Source organism: Miniopterus schreibersii (genome assembly GCF_964146895.1).
Source record: "Miniopterus schreibersii genome assembly, chromosome: 3".
Classification (NCBI taxonomy): Eukaryota; Metazoa; Chordata; class Mammalia; order Chiroptera; family Miniopteridae; genus Miniopterus; species Miniopterus schreibersii.
In genome coordinates this window covers 15,140,147-15,158,070 of record NC_138103.1, presented here as the reverse complement: position 1 = coordinate 15,158,070, position 17,924 = coordinate 15,140,147, and the positions used below count along the sequence as shown (strand labels likewise).

The window sequence follows — 17,924 nt, the reverse complement described above, 5'->3', positions numbered from 1 at the left end:
CTTCCCATTGCCTGTACGAGCTGCTATCCCATTTCCCTACCACAGCCAAAAAAACTAGCCCACGATTCATCAGGGGCTGAGTTAACTTGTAGGGGAATTCTGTTGATAAGTCGCCCTGAGACCTCGACATGCTCCTTGTTGGGGGCAGGGGGTAGAAGTGGAGGAGGGGGCAGGTGCCATTTCTAACCTTCTAGATTTATGTTCTGAGATTTCAAGACACCTGGAAGGGCTCTGCTCCTTTTCAACTAATTGGATACAGGCCATGGGGTCACTACTGATTTATGTTTCCAATAAGAGTCCAAGGCAAGCTGTTTCTCTTCTCTACTGGGGCTTATCTCCACATCTGGATGTGAGATGGGGGGGCATATATAACCCCAAAATGTCAGGGAAATGGACTCTCCCAGCAATGAAGACCTAGGTTACACTAGTACGGTGTTACACACACAAACCTAATTACCCTCAGAGTAATGAGCTCCTTATGACTAAATTCAGCTAGACCTTTTCTCCAAGATTAGAGAAGATTAGAGCAAGAAACTTTCATAATTTTTGGTACTGTTGAGCTTTGTCTCAGAACAGAATTGATTTAAGAGTGTTATCAGTTATTGCTTTACTCACAACTTGGTTAGAAATATTTCTCTTTCTTACAAATGACTCATCTGCCAAAAAAAAATAAAAATAATAATGCAATGAACACACAGAGATTTACTCTGCATAACGATTTGGGTGTTGCCAAAGCAGAAACGTTTCCTAACTTAAAAATAAATTCAAAACACTGCAGCAAAATCCACAACCAATGCTCATGCTCAAATATTCTTTCATCATTCAGGTCTTTGCAACTTTGGGTGAGGGTAGAAGCCTTGGTTTGTACCTAACTGCCACACTCTTCTGCTTACCTCCTGAAGTTAGCTGGCTCTTTTCTCCCAGGTTACAAATGGTCAGATTAATCCAACATGTTGAATACTATGCTGGCTCAACGTGCAGTGACAGGCTTTTACTGCGCACAAGACATATTTGTGATCCGTCTATGTACAGGTATTGACAATACTCCTTGGGGGCAGGATTTTTGTAGCATTTCATTCAGCAAAATGAGAATGAATCTCAATCTGGGAGTATTTAACTTGGCAGGGCCACAGAAGGTATTTGCAAAGGTGCTTTTTGTCATTTAAAGGAATGTTGAACACAAAACTGAAATGCTGAGGTATATTTTAATTTGGATGAAGGGATTTGCCATAATCTATTTGTTTGACAAAACCTGTGCTGGTGTCAATTTAGCTTTTTTCAAGCAGCCATGGGAAAAAAAGCAGATAATTTATATAAATAATTACTTTATTGAGTGCATATACACAGTAAAGATTCAATTGCTAAATCATTCATGATCTAGCTAACAGCTGGCTGAAACAGCAAGCTCAGTGAATTGCCTCTCCAGGTAGGAAACAAGGCAAGTGAGATAAATTAGCTTCCTTATGCTGGGCTGGATTTCCCGTGCTGCTCTAGGGCTGCTGAGGCTCCTGAACATGAGGCCCTCGGAGGGGGTTGGCAGTGGCTCCTGGGATGGGGACATGATGCCAAGGCATTGCTGTGGGTGTAGGGCATCTCATTTTGTGTGTGTTGAGGGCATCTCATTTTCAGTGTCAGCTTCCAGACTTGAAACGCTGAGTCCTGATCCTTTGAGTGACACCCTAAACAAAACATCTGGACCTAGGGAGCCCCTGCCTGATGTCAGAACTGGAGCCCTCCCCGAACTCCCATGGAGAACAGAATGAAGGAGAACAGTGCAGAAATGATCCAGTTGCCCCATCACTAGACTAACATAAACCTTCCAAACCAGCTTCTTTGGTGAATTTTCTCAAGTCCTGCTGAATATGGCTTCTAAGAAAGAAAGGGCAAGATCAGCCCTTTGAGGAGCTACAATGCCTCAAGTAACCTAAAAGGCAGTTTACACAACGATCGTATTTAATGCTCACAGGAGAGAAGTTGTTCATGAATATATTCATATCAGAGACTAGGCCAAGGTCACTCCGCTAGTGTAACCATGACAATTTAGTTCCAGCTGTGCCTGAATCCAGCTCCTCTCATGAAATCATGTTCATGCTCAAAGAGAACTTTGTAAAACCAATACTAGCAACTAAAAATGATCTGTGGCCAAATAATATTCCATTATATATATGCACCACATCTTTTTTATCCAGTTGTGTATTGATAGACATTTAGGTTGCTTCCATATCTTGGCTATACAAGGGAATATTACTCGGCCATGAAAAAGAATGAAATCGTACCATTTGTGACAACATGGATGGACCTACAGGATATTACCTTAAGTGAAATAATCAGACAGAGAAAGACAAAGACCATATGATTTCACTTACATGTGGAATCTAAAAAACAAAAAATAAAAAAAAAAGCAAAACAGAAACAGACTCATAGATACAGAGAATAAACTGATTGTTGCCAGATGGGAAAGGGTTTGGAGGCTGGGTGAAAAAGGTGAAGGGATTAAGATGTACAAATTGCCAGTTATAAAAATAGTCATAAGGATGTAGAGTACGGCATGGGAAATATAGTCAATAATATTATAATAACTATGTATGGTGTCAGGTCGGTACTAAACTTATGGGGGGGCTCACTTCATAAATTATATAAATGTCTAGCCACTGTGCTGTACAACTGAAACTAATATAATATTGAATGTCAACTGTAATTGAAAAAAATTTTAATTTAAAAAAATAAATAAAATGGTAGTTGGAAAATGTTTCTTAGATCCCTGCAGCATTTGCCAAGGATAGGGATAATATATATCCTCGGGCAGGTGTGCCCACAGAGGTGGTTCTTGTGTTTTCGTTTGTTTTTCCATAAAAAGTGATTAGGTGTCAGGCATCCACATCACATGCCAACAAAACCCAAGGAGATAGATCTAAAATGCATGGTGTGTTATTTGGTCCTGAAAACTGCATTTGGCTCACACTCCCTACAAGCTCTCCAGTAGTAATAAAATAGCTTTGGGCATGACAGTTATTTTTACGTAGATGAAAACACGATTTAAGAAAATGATGGTTCTGGAGTTCTTAGTGAAGCACCTGTTTAAATTATCATGTTTAAATGAACTATGCCAAGCTCATTTCCCTCCAATGGGAGACAAGCTCAGCTTCCCTTTTTCTGCATCTTTGTGTTGTGCAGAGAGATTCACTTTTGAAGAGAAATACGGTAAAGGGAGGAGGTGGCCACTTCTGCAGTTGGACACATTTCTATGCAAGAAGTACCAAGAATCCCCATTCCAGAGCTTGAATTATTTGAATGTCAGTAGATGCTCACTCCCAGCTCTGCAGACAATGAGAGGGCAGGGCTCCAGTTGCAAAGTGGGGTCCCCTAGGAATGCACACCTGCACCATTATATCAAGCTGCCCCCTTTATATTCCAGGAATCAACAGGATCTTATTTTTAGCCCCTGAAAATTTCATATTCAGAGCTCTGGACTCAGAATAATTTTTCTTTTTTTCCATTTTAAATCCATATTAGTTGGAGAAAGAAAATGAAGTACAGATGGGTGCATAAAAAATGAAACCTTAAAATAAGCTTCTCAACCCATAGGATTTCCCTCTGGCCTGTACCTGGGGAGGGTGGAAGGTGGGCATGGTGCAGGAGTTAAATGTGGGAGCTGTACCAGGCAGTCTGCTGATCCTCTTAAGGAAACGTGAGCATTAAAAAGTACTTTCTGTCAGTGCAATCACAGGACTCGGGGTTTCCAGGGAATTCCCCCAGCACAACTGCCTTGCTGCCTTTCAGAAACATCTCATCTCGGTCTTGTTCTCTGGCTGTGCACACACCGGAGGCCCAGGACAACATGGTTTATTGTTTTAATATCTGTCTGACACAAAGCAAACCATCCTCTGGTGACTCCTTATCTGTCACATGTATTTCTGTGAAAGAAATATCAAGACAAATAAGATGTTTGGGGGCACACCACAGGATGGCAGGTTTTGTAATCAGTGGTCTTTTGCAGAAAGGAGACCCTCATCTGAAAAAGACGAAAGCCCCCATTCTGCATTGAGATTAATAACTAAAGTGCTGGGAAAGCCAGAAAGCAGCTGCCTGAAATGTGGTTTCTTTGCAGGTTCTTCCCTTTAAGCAACTAAGGGTGGAGGGTATTTTACTAGTTATTTTTTATTTTCCTGAAATTGATTTCTTTAAAAGGGGCCAAACAATAATAAAAGAGTAGCCTAGGATTATTATGATTCGGCAAAAGGAACCACAGATGCCAATGAGGGAGCTAACATAGTTGGGTTAGAAATGGTGGGTACTGAAAATACAAACAAACCTCTTCTGAAAATGGGTGTCCAGGCAGAATCACTAGTAAAAAAACCTCTTAAAAGTAACCTCTCGCCTAATCTATGGACACAGACATTGGTATGGGGAAGGCCTGGGGCTAGGGTGGATGTGGGGTGGAGGGAATCAATGGGGAAAAATGGGGACATCTGTAATACTTTCAAAAATAAAGATAAATTTTTTTTAAAAAAAGTAACCTCTTAATAAAAGATGTGCCGGGCTGTGGGAGAGCAGAACCGATAGAGCAAAGCAAGGAGGTGGTGCCCTGGTGATGGAGGAAGAATGTTTCTGGAGCCCCTCCACCAGCAGTGGTTGCTGGACAAACCCTGTTTAATGAATCGGGCAAGTGCTACGATAGAGGCGACGGGCAGAGCATGGCACATAGAAGGTGTCCCAAAATCTCTTCTTCTGTGGATTCAGCGAGGGAATGAGGACCTCCAAAGCTAAGTGTGCCTATGTGCAGGGTGGGAGGATGGCGAGAGCAGCGACATTTGGCTCACCTACCAGGAGGTGTCAACAGTGGGTAAGTCGTCTGTTGGGAACGGCCTCCTAATGGCCTCTGAGTAATGTTTGGAATTCTGAGGTCTTAGCCTTGTGGATCCGTCTCGTCTGCAGGAATGTAGGCACCACAGAAGTCACGTTCCCACAGTGTGCACAGTGCATGGAATGGTAGCTGGCATATAGAAAGAGCTTGAAGAGACTGGTTGAATGAAGTAATGTATTTTCACCGGCCCTCCCCCATGGAAGGACTGATGAGTAAAGAGGAAGGAATTATTCCAGAGAAGGTGACAGAGGCACCTAGTTACGTTGTCACCATAATGCTGAGTCATGGGCACAAGAAGAGTGAAGCACTGTCTGATTCCGGACCACAGGGATCTGTCTGGAGGATCTGGGGGAGCCAGCGTGGTTGGGAAGCGTGGGGGAGGAGACGAGAGGGGGCTGGGTGGAGAAGGAGGGGTTCTGGGTAAGCCGAGGGAGTCTCATTATTTCAGGAAAACCGGGGCCCGTGGTAGAGGGGCCAACGGCACCGAAATAAAGCCTCCAGATCCAGATTTGTTGTTTATTGTGCGAGCAAAACGACATCAATCCATTGTATCCAGACTGAATGTATGCCTGTATCTTCATTTAATATGCAGCAGGGGAGGGTATTTATTCTCTTACATGCCTACCTTTTATCACATTTCAAAATGTGATAAAATAATACAAAGTGCCAAACGTCCATGACGGTGCCCACTGAAAAGAAGTCTCCTTGTTATCTCCACCCCCAGGGAGCCAGCTGCCCTGTGTCCTGCCCTGGTAAGCTATGGACAAATCTGGCCTAAAGACTCTTTTGTAAATAAACTTTTATTGGCAGCACAGCCACACCTACTCATTTATGTATTGTTTACAGTGACTTTCTAGCTATAAGAACAGAGCTGAGTAGCTGCAACAAAGACCAGATGGCCCGTAAGGCTGGAAATATTTACTGTCTGGCCTTTTAAAGAAGAATGTTGCCAGCCCAGGCCAGGGAGAGCAGACAGGGAAGAATGGCCTCCCCAGACCTCCCGGGGTGGGAAGGACAACCTCGGCCTGAGCGTGGAGGGTCAGCTGCTCGGAGGCTCCACCTGACCACTCCCCCTCGGGTATTTCCAGGGGCAGGGCAGGTGGCACTGCTCGTTTGCAGCCACTGGTGTGTAATCTGGAGACTAGTAAAGGTGGAAGGCTTTAAATTCTGTTAGGCTGGTTCAAGGTTGATCCGACAGAGTGACACTGGGCAAGTTCCTTATTCCCTCTGAACTTAAATTTTCTCATGTAGAAGGGGGCATAATGCTCATACCTATTTCATAGTTTCCTTGTGAGGATTAAGTGAGAAAGTCCATATGGACAGCTAAAAGGATGCTCAACATATACAAAGTTCTCAATAATCTATTATTATTATTATTATTGTTATAATATCAGGGCTAGAACTAGGGTAAGACCAATTAGGCACTCACCTTGGGTGCAAAATTTAAATGAAGGACCACCAAAAAGCCAAGCAATCAAGATAAATCATAGTTCAATACAACTTTTTTAAAAATTAAAATTATTGTAAAGAAGTGCTGTGCTGAGTCATACTGGATCCTAAGGCAAAAGAAAAATTAATGATAGTGATCCTGTCTTTATGAAAATTTTTAATATTTGTTCAATGGATTTTTTTCTATTAAACTTCAATATTTTGAAATATTGCCTTAAGATATTTACCTTGATGACTGAGTTTTCTGAAGCCTCTGTAAATTTTGTCTGAGATGAGTGCTTCACTTTCCTCACCCTAGTCCCAACATGGATCATTAATTATTCTTTTAAGCAATCCCTCCAGAAACTATTAAAAAAAAGCTTCCTGGGAGGCTGCCATGAAGCTCTGAGTTACTGGAAAGAGGGAGAAAGAAGAGATGTTTTTTTAAACCGATGCATCAGCAACACAATGCCCTGTATGTGCACTTTCTATTAACTGAAGTCAGTCTACTGACATTTTCTGTATTGGGCAGGAGAAAGAGGAAACCATAAATTAATTGAGGCCATTGCTTTAATTACAGAAAGCAATGGAAGTTCCATCCATTACCTAAATGTAGAAGCATGCAGGCCTGATTTATGTATGTTTCTGCCACTTAAATCATTGTTTTATGAATTCCACACAATTACTTCCATAAAATCTGCAATCAATATATCAGTTAAAACTATGCCACTACCACTTGCCCTTGAGTTTCATATAAGTGAATAAAGGAGATGATTTTGCATTTTGATAACATTTGGGTTCCTGAACGTTTGCTTGTGGTATCAGATTTTTTTCCCCCTAGTTGTCAGGGGTAAAAATTTAGGGGGAATTAAGAGTGATCCTTTTATTTTAGGATTTGTCCTCATACAGGTTGAAAGCTGTGGCTTACATGTAACTATGTGGAAATACATTTATTTTCATTGATAAGCATATAGAATGATATCGAAATTCCTGCTGAAAAATGCTTTCTTTCTGAGCCTTTGACAAATAAAACTGATACTTCTGTTTTAAGGTGCTTGCTATGGACTGAATTGTGCTCACTCCCCCCCCCCCTGCCGCCCCCAGCAAACTTGCATGTTGACCACTAAGTCCCCTTATGACAGTACTTAGAGGGGGGAAGTAATTAAGTTTAGATGAGGTCATAGGGGTGGGGCCCTCGTGAAGATCAGGCCTTTAGAGTGGCGTGGGAGGACACTGTGAGAAGGCCATCATCTACGCACCAGGAAGAGGCTTCTCACCAGAACCGAACATGCTGGCGCCCTGGTGTCAGTAACAAAAGAAAAGACATATATTTGCCTATATAATTAAAACTACATGCTGGAGTGTAAGCAAAATAAAATGACCAAAATAGACAGATGTTGGCAATAGACAGAACATCTATCCTGTTCTCAGGTTATGCTCCTTGATGGATAAGTATCTCTTCATGGGAATTAAAAATAAAATGAGAAAACTCATAAGAAAAACGGGCAGATGTATATTGAAAATTCACGAGGGGTAACATCCAAACAATTAAACTTGTGAAGGATGATGCCCTTCACTAGGAGAAAGGCAGATGCTAACCTGGGCAAAACTGAGCTGCTCTTTATCACCCATCCAATTGACAGAATAAAAAACAGTAAAATATTCAGGTGCTGGCAAGAATGTTGGGACGGAACGAGCGACCCCATGTTTGGGAGCCTAGATGTAAAATTTGAAGCGCTGGTGTGTCGGGGTGTATGTAAAACTATTTGCTGCTGCCTTTATGGAAAGAAGGAGCTCGAACTACCATGGATAGGGAATGGTTGAATAAACTGTGGACCACCCACGCCCTGGAACAGTATCAAAAGGCTTAATGGGAGATGGTCAATGTGTGTGATTAACTGAAACAAAACATGATTAATACGTGTAATGTGAACATACTACGTATGTGTGTACTCCCCTGTTTAAAATCATGCTGTTAATACCCCCCATGGCATGTGTGTGTGTCCTTTGCATTATTATGAAAAAATGTGGACAGATACTTACCGGGGAGTCAATGTGAATTATTTTAAGCGTTTGTGTTTTTTAATAAAGTGGGGATATTATTGCCATCTTATTCCATCCCTGTGAGTTTGTGTTTATTTGCATGTTTCCCCGATTAGAGTAAGCGCATGTCACCTTCGTCATTTAAAATCTATTCATAACATTGTAAAGAAAAGAAAATAAATCTGATCATATTTACCTGCTTCTGGAAACATCTACTCCATATGGAAATGAAGATGAGAGATTGCTGGCTTCGCTAATCCACATTAGAGGTGGGCTTTCTCATTTACGGAACCAATGATTTACTGCTTCGTATTTCCACAAATAGAAATGGAAGCGATGTTTTACCTTGGAAGAGCTGGTATGTTCTTTACCCCCTACTTCTGCCTGGAGGCGTTTTTGATATTATCGGTCACTGTGTGTGAGCAGTGCCAAGGCCACTGGTGCCTTTCGCCCCGGACAGGAGGGACCTGCAGGCCACTGGCCCTAAGGGTTGTGCTGTTTGCTATTCAAAGCAAACACAGGGTTAATTAATTAAAATTATTTTAAAATTGCTGGGTGGCTCAGTTAGTTGGAGCATCATCCTGTGTACCAAGAGGTTGCAAGTTTGATTCCTGGTCAGGGCATATACCAAGGTTTGGGGTTCAATTCCTGGTGGGCACGGGTATGGGAGACAGCCAATCGATGTTTCTCTCTCTCTCCCTTTCTTTCTTTCTAAAATTAGTTTTAAAAAAGTTATTTGAAGGTGAAGAAAAGTATTTTATTAATTTAATTTAGTTGATTCAATTTAATACCGTAAGACACAATATTAATATTACGTGTTTTGCATTTGGGGCAAAGTGATCCTGCTTAATTCTCTGGAGTTTTGCTCTGACTGTATTTAAGTCTGGTAGAAAGCAGGCCCATTGTACGCTCTGGGTGAGTGGTTTATTAGGACACGTAAGAGGATGCGTGATGTCCTGAGACGCACCTTGGACTCGGGTTTCACACGAGGCTACAGGAGATGAGCAGAAACTGGAGTCGGTGGGTGAGATGGGAGACTCTGGGGGTTGGCTGGAGCCACAGAGCCCGAGTGAAAGCCTTCCCTGAATGCGTTCATGGCCCGGGTCATGCTATTAGGACGGTTCACTTAAGGGGGGAAACTCATCATGCAAAAATGCATCTTAAAAAACAGATAACTTCAGTAGGAGTTATTTTCATTACGGACTCATTCAGCGGGGTTCCTTTAAAAACCATCTCCCTGACTGCATTTAAGGGTGTTATTTACAGATGACGGGCTACTTGGCTACAAAGAAGGGCAACTCAAGTCTAAAACATCCAAAGCCAGTTAAAGACGCGGGAAACAAATACAGACTCAAAAGTACTCCTGGAAGTGGGCAAGCCCACAGGGTGCGATTTACAGAGGTACAACTTGCACACCCCTTCCCCAGGAGCACAACTGTTACCGCAAATGAGGAATGTGCGCTTTCGAGCTGAAAGCAGGTGAATCCTAAATGATTGCTGAGAAGGGAGGGGTGAGGGAGCCTCAACTTTTGGGGAAAAGGCCGGATCCTGAAAGAAAAAGAGGCCACACTGTTCAGACTTCAAGGGCAAGACCTGTGGCTCTTACCCAGGTGTATGTGAGATCTGGAGAGAGGAGAGGTATCTCAGGTGACTGTGTGTGCATCCCGTGTGTGTGTGTGTGTGTGTGTGTGTTTATGTGCAAAACTGACCCTTTACATGCTGGCTGAATAGTTTATAGAAAATGGGGTGTGACCAGAATATACACCTTAATCTGGAAGAAGAAACCCACATAAATGTTGCAAAGAAGCCAGCTAAGTGCAAACAGCCTGGCCTGAAAAGGCATTGCTGACATCCAGGAGGGGAAAGGAAGCCTTAGGCATGATCCTTAGGAGGGAAGCCTCAGTCATGATCTAATGCGTGGCCTCAGGATGAAAATAACCTAAGGCCCCTCCAGCCACCCATGTGGGGAAGGGGAGGTCTCAGGTTGGTGGTCCTTACAAAATACTAGCTGAGCTTGTCAGGGGTAAGAAGCTAGTTTTTGTTTTGTTTTGTTATGGGATAGGAGGGTTAGCTATTAATTGCTGTTTTCTTAGATACTACTCTATACAGGGACATTTGTTTTCTTTATTATTTCTGAAAAATTGCTATCAACCTAAGTACTCAAAATGGAGAGATAGATTAAAATGTAATATGATTAAACAATAGATTATTATGAGGTCATTAACATATTTCACAAAATGCATATGACATGATAATAAGTGAAAATAATAGGAGGAAAAATGTGCGGATAATTGACTGATTATGCAATTTTAAAATGAAGGGTGTTGGACACACATCATACAGTTTGTATAATCATTATAAATTTTCACTCTTAAACTCCAAAAAAAAGTACCACTATAAACAGTGAAGCGACATCCCATTTTCTATTTTTCAATAATGAAATGGACTCTTTAAATCAGAGATCAGCCTACTTATTTTGTGAAGAGCCAGGTTATCAATATTTTAGGCTCTGTGGGCCCCGTATGCCTCCTTCACATTATTTTTTGTTTCTGTTTTATTTTTATAATGCTTTGAAAAATCTAAACCCATTCTTTGCTCACAAGCCTTACTAAAACAGTCTACGGGCTGGATTTGGCCCTTGGGCTGGAGTTATACTGACCACTGCTTCACATGGTTTCATTTCCTGTGTGTTTTGCCTGTTTTAGTATGGAGAACTGAGACAAGTGTCACATGATCTCACTCATATGTGGAATCTAATGAACAAAATAAATGACAAACAAAATAGGCCCAGGGGCATGGATGCCGGGAACAGACTGACAGATCACAGAGGGGAGAGGGTCAAAGTGGGGAAGATGGGGGACATCTGTAATACTGTCAACAATAAAAGAATTTAAAATTTAAAAAAGATATGGAGAACTGTGGCTTAGCTCCACGTTTGACACAATGACACATACTTTCCCAGAGTCACTCTAGAATAGCTGTACCGATGAAAACTAGCCCTTTTTTGGATTTAATTTATTTTGTGCCCTTCTGAAAAGAAAACGGAAATATAAATACAGCCTATGATTGTAGAAAGCCACACTGTCCAATATGGTGGCTATTAGCCTCATGAGACTAATTAGAGTAACACTAGTTGAAATTAAATGAAATGAAAAAGTCAGTGGCTCGGTCCCAGGAGCACACTTAACTGGATGGTGCAGATACAGGGCATTTCACCCCGGATGGTTCCGTAGGACAACCATACTAAAGGAAAAGCTAAACAATACTCTGAAACTCAACCCAAATCTCCTCCAGAAATAGTATTTATAGAGAAGAGGGAGAGACCGGTCTTACGGAATGACGATGAAATTGAGAGTCAGATGGGGCCAGAAAAGTAGTCGAAGGTTAAATAATTTTCCCAGGTTTGCAAAACAAATCTACCATGTCCCAGCCCTGTGATCCTGGTGAGTTACCCCACCTCTCAGTGCGCTCCATTTCCTAGGCTGTAAAGCAAACGTTACAAAACCTACCTGGTGCAGAGTTTGCGTGGATCAAACAAGGTTGAGCATGTGAAAGTGTGTAGCAGCATTCTAACCTACGAGATCCATGCATGCGCACTGGCCCAAATGGGACAATTTTCATAAATTCAGAAAGACCCACTTCTGGCCAGGATGGCTAGCTTTTGGCTTCTCGGGGACCTTGCATTTCACGAATATCAAAACTGCTATTGAAGATTTTATTCTGGTTGGGAGAAGCACTTGGCTGCCCACATGACCTGAAACTTTCAGGGACCCTCATGTTTCTCATGGGGTCCCTGTCACTACTTCTAATGGCTGCCCCATGGCTAAGAGTTGGGTTTGTCTCAGCCTTTGGGAATTGAGATGCTCGGTCTTGGCAGGTGGTGAGGCTTCCCCTGTCTCATCCTCTCCATCACCATGAACCTGTGGCCTCTGCTCTCCCCAGGCCCCTCTCCATCCAGTCTCAGAAGCATCCCACCTTCCCCCTGGTCCCCAGACTCACTTTTGAGCAGTCGTTGGAATTTCATAGGGTGTACACACACACACACACACACACACACACACACACACACACACTCTGTATGAAACAGATGACAAGGTCTGGACTGTGGCTGGGGGACTGTGAGGAGGGGCAAGCCAGCTGGGGGACCACGGTGGGAGCAGCGAGCACAGGAGGTCCTGCTCTGGGAAGTGGGGTGGGAGTGGGCATTCTTTGGAGGACCCATCCCAGGCAGAGAAACCCTTGTTTTCCCACCTCAGCATTGTGATTTAGCTTCCATAGTCATTTTGGTTTCCTCCCCCTAGCACTTGATGGGTTATCTCTCTTAAAGAGCCTTTAAATTGCTGCTTCCCCCAGGGAAATGGGGGGCCAACGGCATCCTTTACTGTCTTCCTTCTCATCTGCCCCCTCAATGGACTCACACAGACAAGAACAGAGCAGCCTTGCAGACAGGTCGCCAGCCCAGGCTAGTAATATCCCCACAGTGAGAAAACTGTGCTCAGGAGCACTGCTCAGCGCCTTCGCTAGGCCAGGGTGCCAGCTGAAGGGCCCGGGCCTGTGACTTCAGTTATTCTCATACGAATTTACAAAGCTGGGATGGGAGGCAGGCCGTGAGGTGCAGCTCCCCCTCCCCCACCCCAATATCCCGCGTCCCATCCACGGGACCCCACCCTGACAGGTGTGCACAAGGAAGGGCTGGGACCCCGGGGGGTGAGGGTTCAGACGTCAGGAGCAGAGGGATTAGGTGCTAAAGCAGCAGGGGAAACAGAGGCATGCTGATGAAAGTCAGGTTCACCTGGGCGGAGCCACACAGGAGGGTGGTGCAGAGGGAGGGGACAAGAACTTACATGGCAGGGAAGGTGACTGGACTCAGGGTTATGTCACAAAACAAGAAAAGAGCCACAACACGGGCTTACTTGCGGAAGTATATACAAGTGAACTGGGGGCACTGTACATGGAAGATCCCTCCTGGTTTGCCTGGCACAGCAGCACCGTGCCTACGAAAGAGAGAGAGATAGATGGCATCGGCTCTGGGAACAGGCACACTGCACCTGAGAGCGCAGCAATGCAAACGAGAAGGCAGAGAAACGAAAACACAGCCCCCCCAGTGCGAGGTGGGACCCCCGCAGCAGGCCCGGCCTTAGCCAGAGGGAGTCGGTGGGGTCCGCCCCCCAGCCCACCAAGCCTGCGCCTCTCCTTTCCACATGGGGTGGGACAGTGGGGTCCGGCTGCTCCAGGACCCCAGTCTCAGGTCAGTAACGAGAGCAACATGCCACGCTCAACAGGGAGCTTAGAAATGTCAGCGATAACGAGGTGACAGGCCTGACTCAGACACTGCTTGGCTGTGTGATCATGGCAAGTGACTGTACCTCTCTGTGCCTTGGGGTTCCCATCTGGAAATCGGGGTGGATATACCTACCTCCAGGAGGGGTGGTGGATCGTATGACTGGAGACGCGCCCAACACAGGGGCTGGCATGTAATCGTGACTCAATACATGGTAAGCACATGTGTGTGTATGTTTACAGAAAATCTTTCCTCCTCCCAACTTAGGTCTTTCCCAATCAGTTCTTCAGAGAAAGAACAGAAGGCAGGGAAGAAACAGATGCCACTTTCGCCGTTCCTGTGACCCCCCGGGCCCCCTGGACTCAGGGCGAGGTGATCTTTGGCGTCTGGGTGTCCCGTGTCCTCCCTAAAGCTCCCGGCCTTCCGCTGGGAGAGGCTGCAACACCAGCCCTGCAGGCCAGCCGCAGCTGCACTGCGGGGAGGGCTTTCCTCAGCCCGATTTACAGCAAAGGGCACCGGAGCATCCCTGCAAAGTGGAATTTTACAGCAGGAAGCCGGTGGACTCCTGAGAACTCTCCCCAATCTGTGCCGTGTTTTGCACAACCAGCCACTCCAAAGACGACCAGGGTCAGGAATCTTCGGGGTATCAGTTCTGCTCTCCTGCTGCTGCAAAGCTCAAGCTCAAAGGCTTTGAAAAGCGTGAGAGACACGTCTGGGGAGTTTGCAGCCCATTGCTGACGATGGGGATACATTCCTGGGGTTTGTGCTCACGTCCCAGTCTGGGCAAGGTCAGCGCCTCCGCTGGCTTCTGTACCCTCCCCTCATAGTCACGGCTGGCAGCAATGTCCCATGAAAGAAAGCCTGGGCCCTCAGGGAAGCGGGAACTCACCTGTGCCCTTGGAGACTTGCCCTCTCCAGGTGGCGGCGGTGTTCTATAATTTTTTTGGTATCTTGTCCAAATTCAACAAAAGTGTAGTTAAAACTTCCAAAGTGAGTGGGGGTTCACCAGATAGAGAGGGGCTGCTATGTGATGCCATTAAACGACAGTAATCTTTCCTGAATTACACTCCCAGGCATAATTCCAAAGGTGGTCCCCCGGCCTCTGCTCCACCATCCTCCAGGGACCAACTCACAACAGAGGGACTCGGGGAGGCGACTGAGAAGCCGTCCCCAAATTCCTCTTCTCCCTTCTGTTCCCTGTGTTGTTCTGCATTTTGTACATTATTTCCAAGTTACACAAAGATTCTATTAATTCCTACCTCATCTCACCCTTCCCCCATCTCACTGAGCCTCCTCAACGCCAGGCTGGCCAAGCCCATCCAATGTTTGACAAGGAGAAGTAGCCCCTGGAAGGAGGTTCTATCTGAAGGAAGGTCCCCCAGTCCCTCTCCTGTTTATCCTGGTGTCCCAAGCTTATAGCTGGAGGACAGGCGTGCCCTTCCCTCCTCCCTCAAAGGCCCAGATGTAAGCGTGAAATTCACTGACCTTCCCTTGGTAGCAAATACATGGGCTTGGGTGGGCCTGAGTCATAGTCAACCTTTGCTAAATAGACAATGCTTTCTTCTTTCTATTTTAGGTGAGAATAGTTTATTGTAACGTATGAGCCTTTATACGGTCTAATTTTTCCAAAGTGGGTATTTCCAGTTCTGTCAGGAAATTGGTCTGGTATGGGGGGATTAACAGCAAACAAAGTAAACATCAGATCATGGGGTGTGGGGTCTAAAATTAACCAGCAGGAGACAAGACACCCATTAGAAAGGAGAGGCCCTCACCCCACCCTGCTTTATCCGTGAGGCTCACTCGGACTTGCTGAGGTCACCTGTATGCTTTTGCTCATTGCTAGAACTCTCGGAGAGAAACTAATGTTTCCTTAGGCTAGAAAGCGAGCTACCAAATCAGAATCTGCTAGGGTGGGACTCCGGCAGGTGGAACAGGAGAAAGTTCAACGGGACTCTTACGAGCACCCCTAGTTAAGAACCACTTTTAAAAAGAGATCTGAAGTTTTGGGGGGTGCCCAGGTTTTGAAACAAAAACAATGGAATTGTAGCAAAAATATATCCAGAAGGACATTTTAGTGTCATGCAGTTAAAACCATAGGGTCAATTTTCAATAGGGACACAAGGCAGATTCCCTCCAGAAAGCTGAATCCTGCCAGGGCAGAATGAAGCTTTCCTCATTTTCTTATGCAGTGGATCCTGAGAACTGGACTGAAATAGCTTCTTTGGATGCCCTTTTAATAGTTAAAAAATTCTTTATGCGATGATTTTCACCTTTGTAAAACAAAATCTACACCATCACAGGACTTGGTTTTGATGTTGCCTAAAAACATCCTACAATTTAATTTGCAAAGTATTTGTTGTGTGTTCTTTTGGTACATTGTGACCTTTTCTCAAAAGAAAGCTCTGAATTTAGCAAAAGCAGCCAAGAAAAACACTGCAACCTCCGTGCATTTTTCGGGTGGGGGCGAGTCATGTGTGTTTATTTAGGAAAGTGAGCGGAATAGATAACGGGGCACAAGCAGCAATAGAAGCGGTGTTTACAAGGCTTCCAGAGCACTTTGTGACAGCTGTGTAATGTGTCTCCAGAAGGGAGCCTTCCATCAGCCTCCCCCCAACAGAAGCCATCTGCCTCTGACTGCCATGCACGGCCTACAACCATGGCGACATCCTTAGACTTCTCTGCTTTTGCTTATAAAGCTCCTGCCAACGTATGCTCATTCGTTAGTCAGTATGGACCATTCATCGATTCCTGAACTGCCCTTTCCTGCTGGCCTGGAATCCTCAGAATCATTCTCAACACAGATTCTGGGCAGTTCCCCCCTTCGATCAGAGTTGGTTAAAGGGATGAGACCCCCATGCTAGTCCTGCTCTTACTGTTAGGTTGAACCATAGGAGATTGACCATATGTTTTTATGTTAAACAGGGTTGAATGCTGGCAATTTCACGTGGTTCAAATTTTTTTTTTTTAATGTCTTCCCCTCTCCCTTCTGTGTAGTTTAAAATCACCTCCTCTCTTCTGAGTCCCCAGGAGTAATTTGATTGCTCCCCTCCTCTATGTTCTTATCACACTTAAAAAAAAATCTCCCTAGTAGATCCTTTGTCAGCTGTCTTACAACTTTTTATTTAGATATCGGTCTTCTTAGCTACACAGAACCCCCTGGGCCCAAAGCAAATCATGCTCATCTCTTTATCCCAAGCCCCTAGCAAAAACCCTGGCCCTCAGAGGGATCATCAGATATGACTGAACTATTGTACGTGTAAATAATATCAGCAAACAACTGTAACGTGGGCCGGAGCTGCCCTGCCACGGGAACTGCCTTGCGTGTCTTATACCTCCAGCCTTTGAAATAGTACAATCGGGGCAGAGTAACCTTTGGACTAGACTTAAGCAACATGTCCCCAAAACCTGTTTGCAAAGATTATGAGAAAGCAATTATTGTGATGACTGGACTGATGACTCCTGGACTGAAAATTAAAACCATTGCTTACAATTAGCATCACTGTGTTATCAGCACCAGTAGAAACCCCTTCCTTCCATTGATGTAATCGTTCCCCTTCCCCTTCTCAGAAATACCCATCCCCTTTGTCTCTTAATGGGAACACTGTCTGGGATTCTGCCTGAATTAATGATTCTCGAATAGCTGATCTCAAATAAAGGCTTGCTGCCTTTCATCTTGAAAAGCCTTTTTATTTTTAAGTTAACATGTGTTTTTAAAAAAAACTCCCCCTTCCCTTCCCTTCCCTTCCCTTCCCTTCCCTTCCCTTCCCTTCCCTTCCCTTCCCTTCCCTTCCCTTCCCTTCCCTTCCCTTCCCTTCCCTTCCCTTCCCTTCCCTTCCCTTCCCTTCCCTTCCCTTCCCTTCCCTTCCCTTCCCTTCCCTTCCCTTCCCTTCCCTTCCCTTCCCTTTCCTCTTTCTTTTTAGTGTGTTTTCATCTTTCCCTTTTTGATAGCTAGGAATTTGCACGCCTGAAGTTCGCACCTAGTTACAAGCGGTATCTATGGGATTCATTTCTTTCCTTTTTTTCTGGTTCTTTTAAGATTGAGTCATCCAGTTTCACGGGATGCCTGGGCAGACTGGTCATCCGTTCCCTGGGAAGCTGATGACTGTATCTGCAACTGGCAGGGAGGGACTCCATGCAACAGGCCACAATCTCGGAATAATCAGAGCCTTTTCCAAAGCCTGTCACGTTCGGTCACTCAGAGTGCCATGATCACCGGCATCTCAAATTCTGGCAGGATGTCCATAGGGCCACTCTCAGGAAAGACATGGGATCCTCCAATTGGGAGAGCCAGGGCCCATGTCTCAGATG

The 17,924-nt window shown here is 44.7% G+C and overlaps 1 protein-coding gene across 25 annotated transcripts in view; it reads right to left on the bottom strand.

The window, feature by feature from the left end:
- Positions 1-17,924, bottom strand: part of RBFOX1 (RNA binding fox-1 homolog 1) — a 1,935,778-nt gene that overhangs the window by 65,417 nt on the left and 1,852,437 nt on the right. For all 25 annotated transcript variants that reach the window (XM_081132161.1, XM_081132157.1, XM_081132151.1 and 22 more), the window contains one exon: positions 13,249-13,329. In XM_081132161.1, the coding sequence (XP_080988287.1) occupies positions 13,249-13,329 (81 nt within the window). The remainder of the gene's footprint in view (positions 1-13,248; positions 13,330-17,924) is intronic.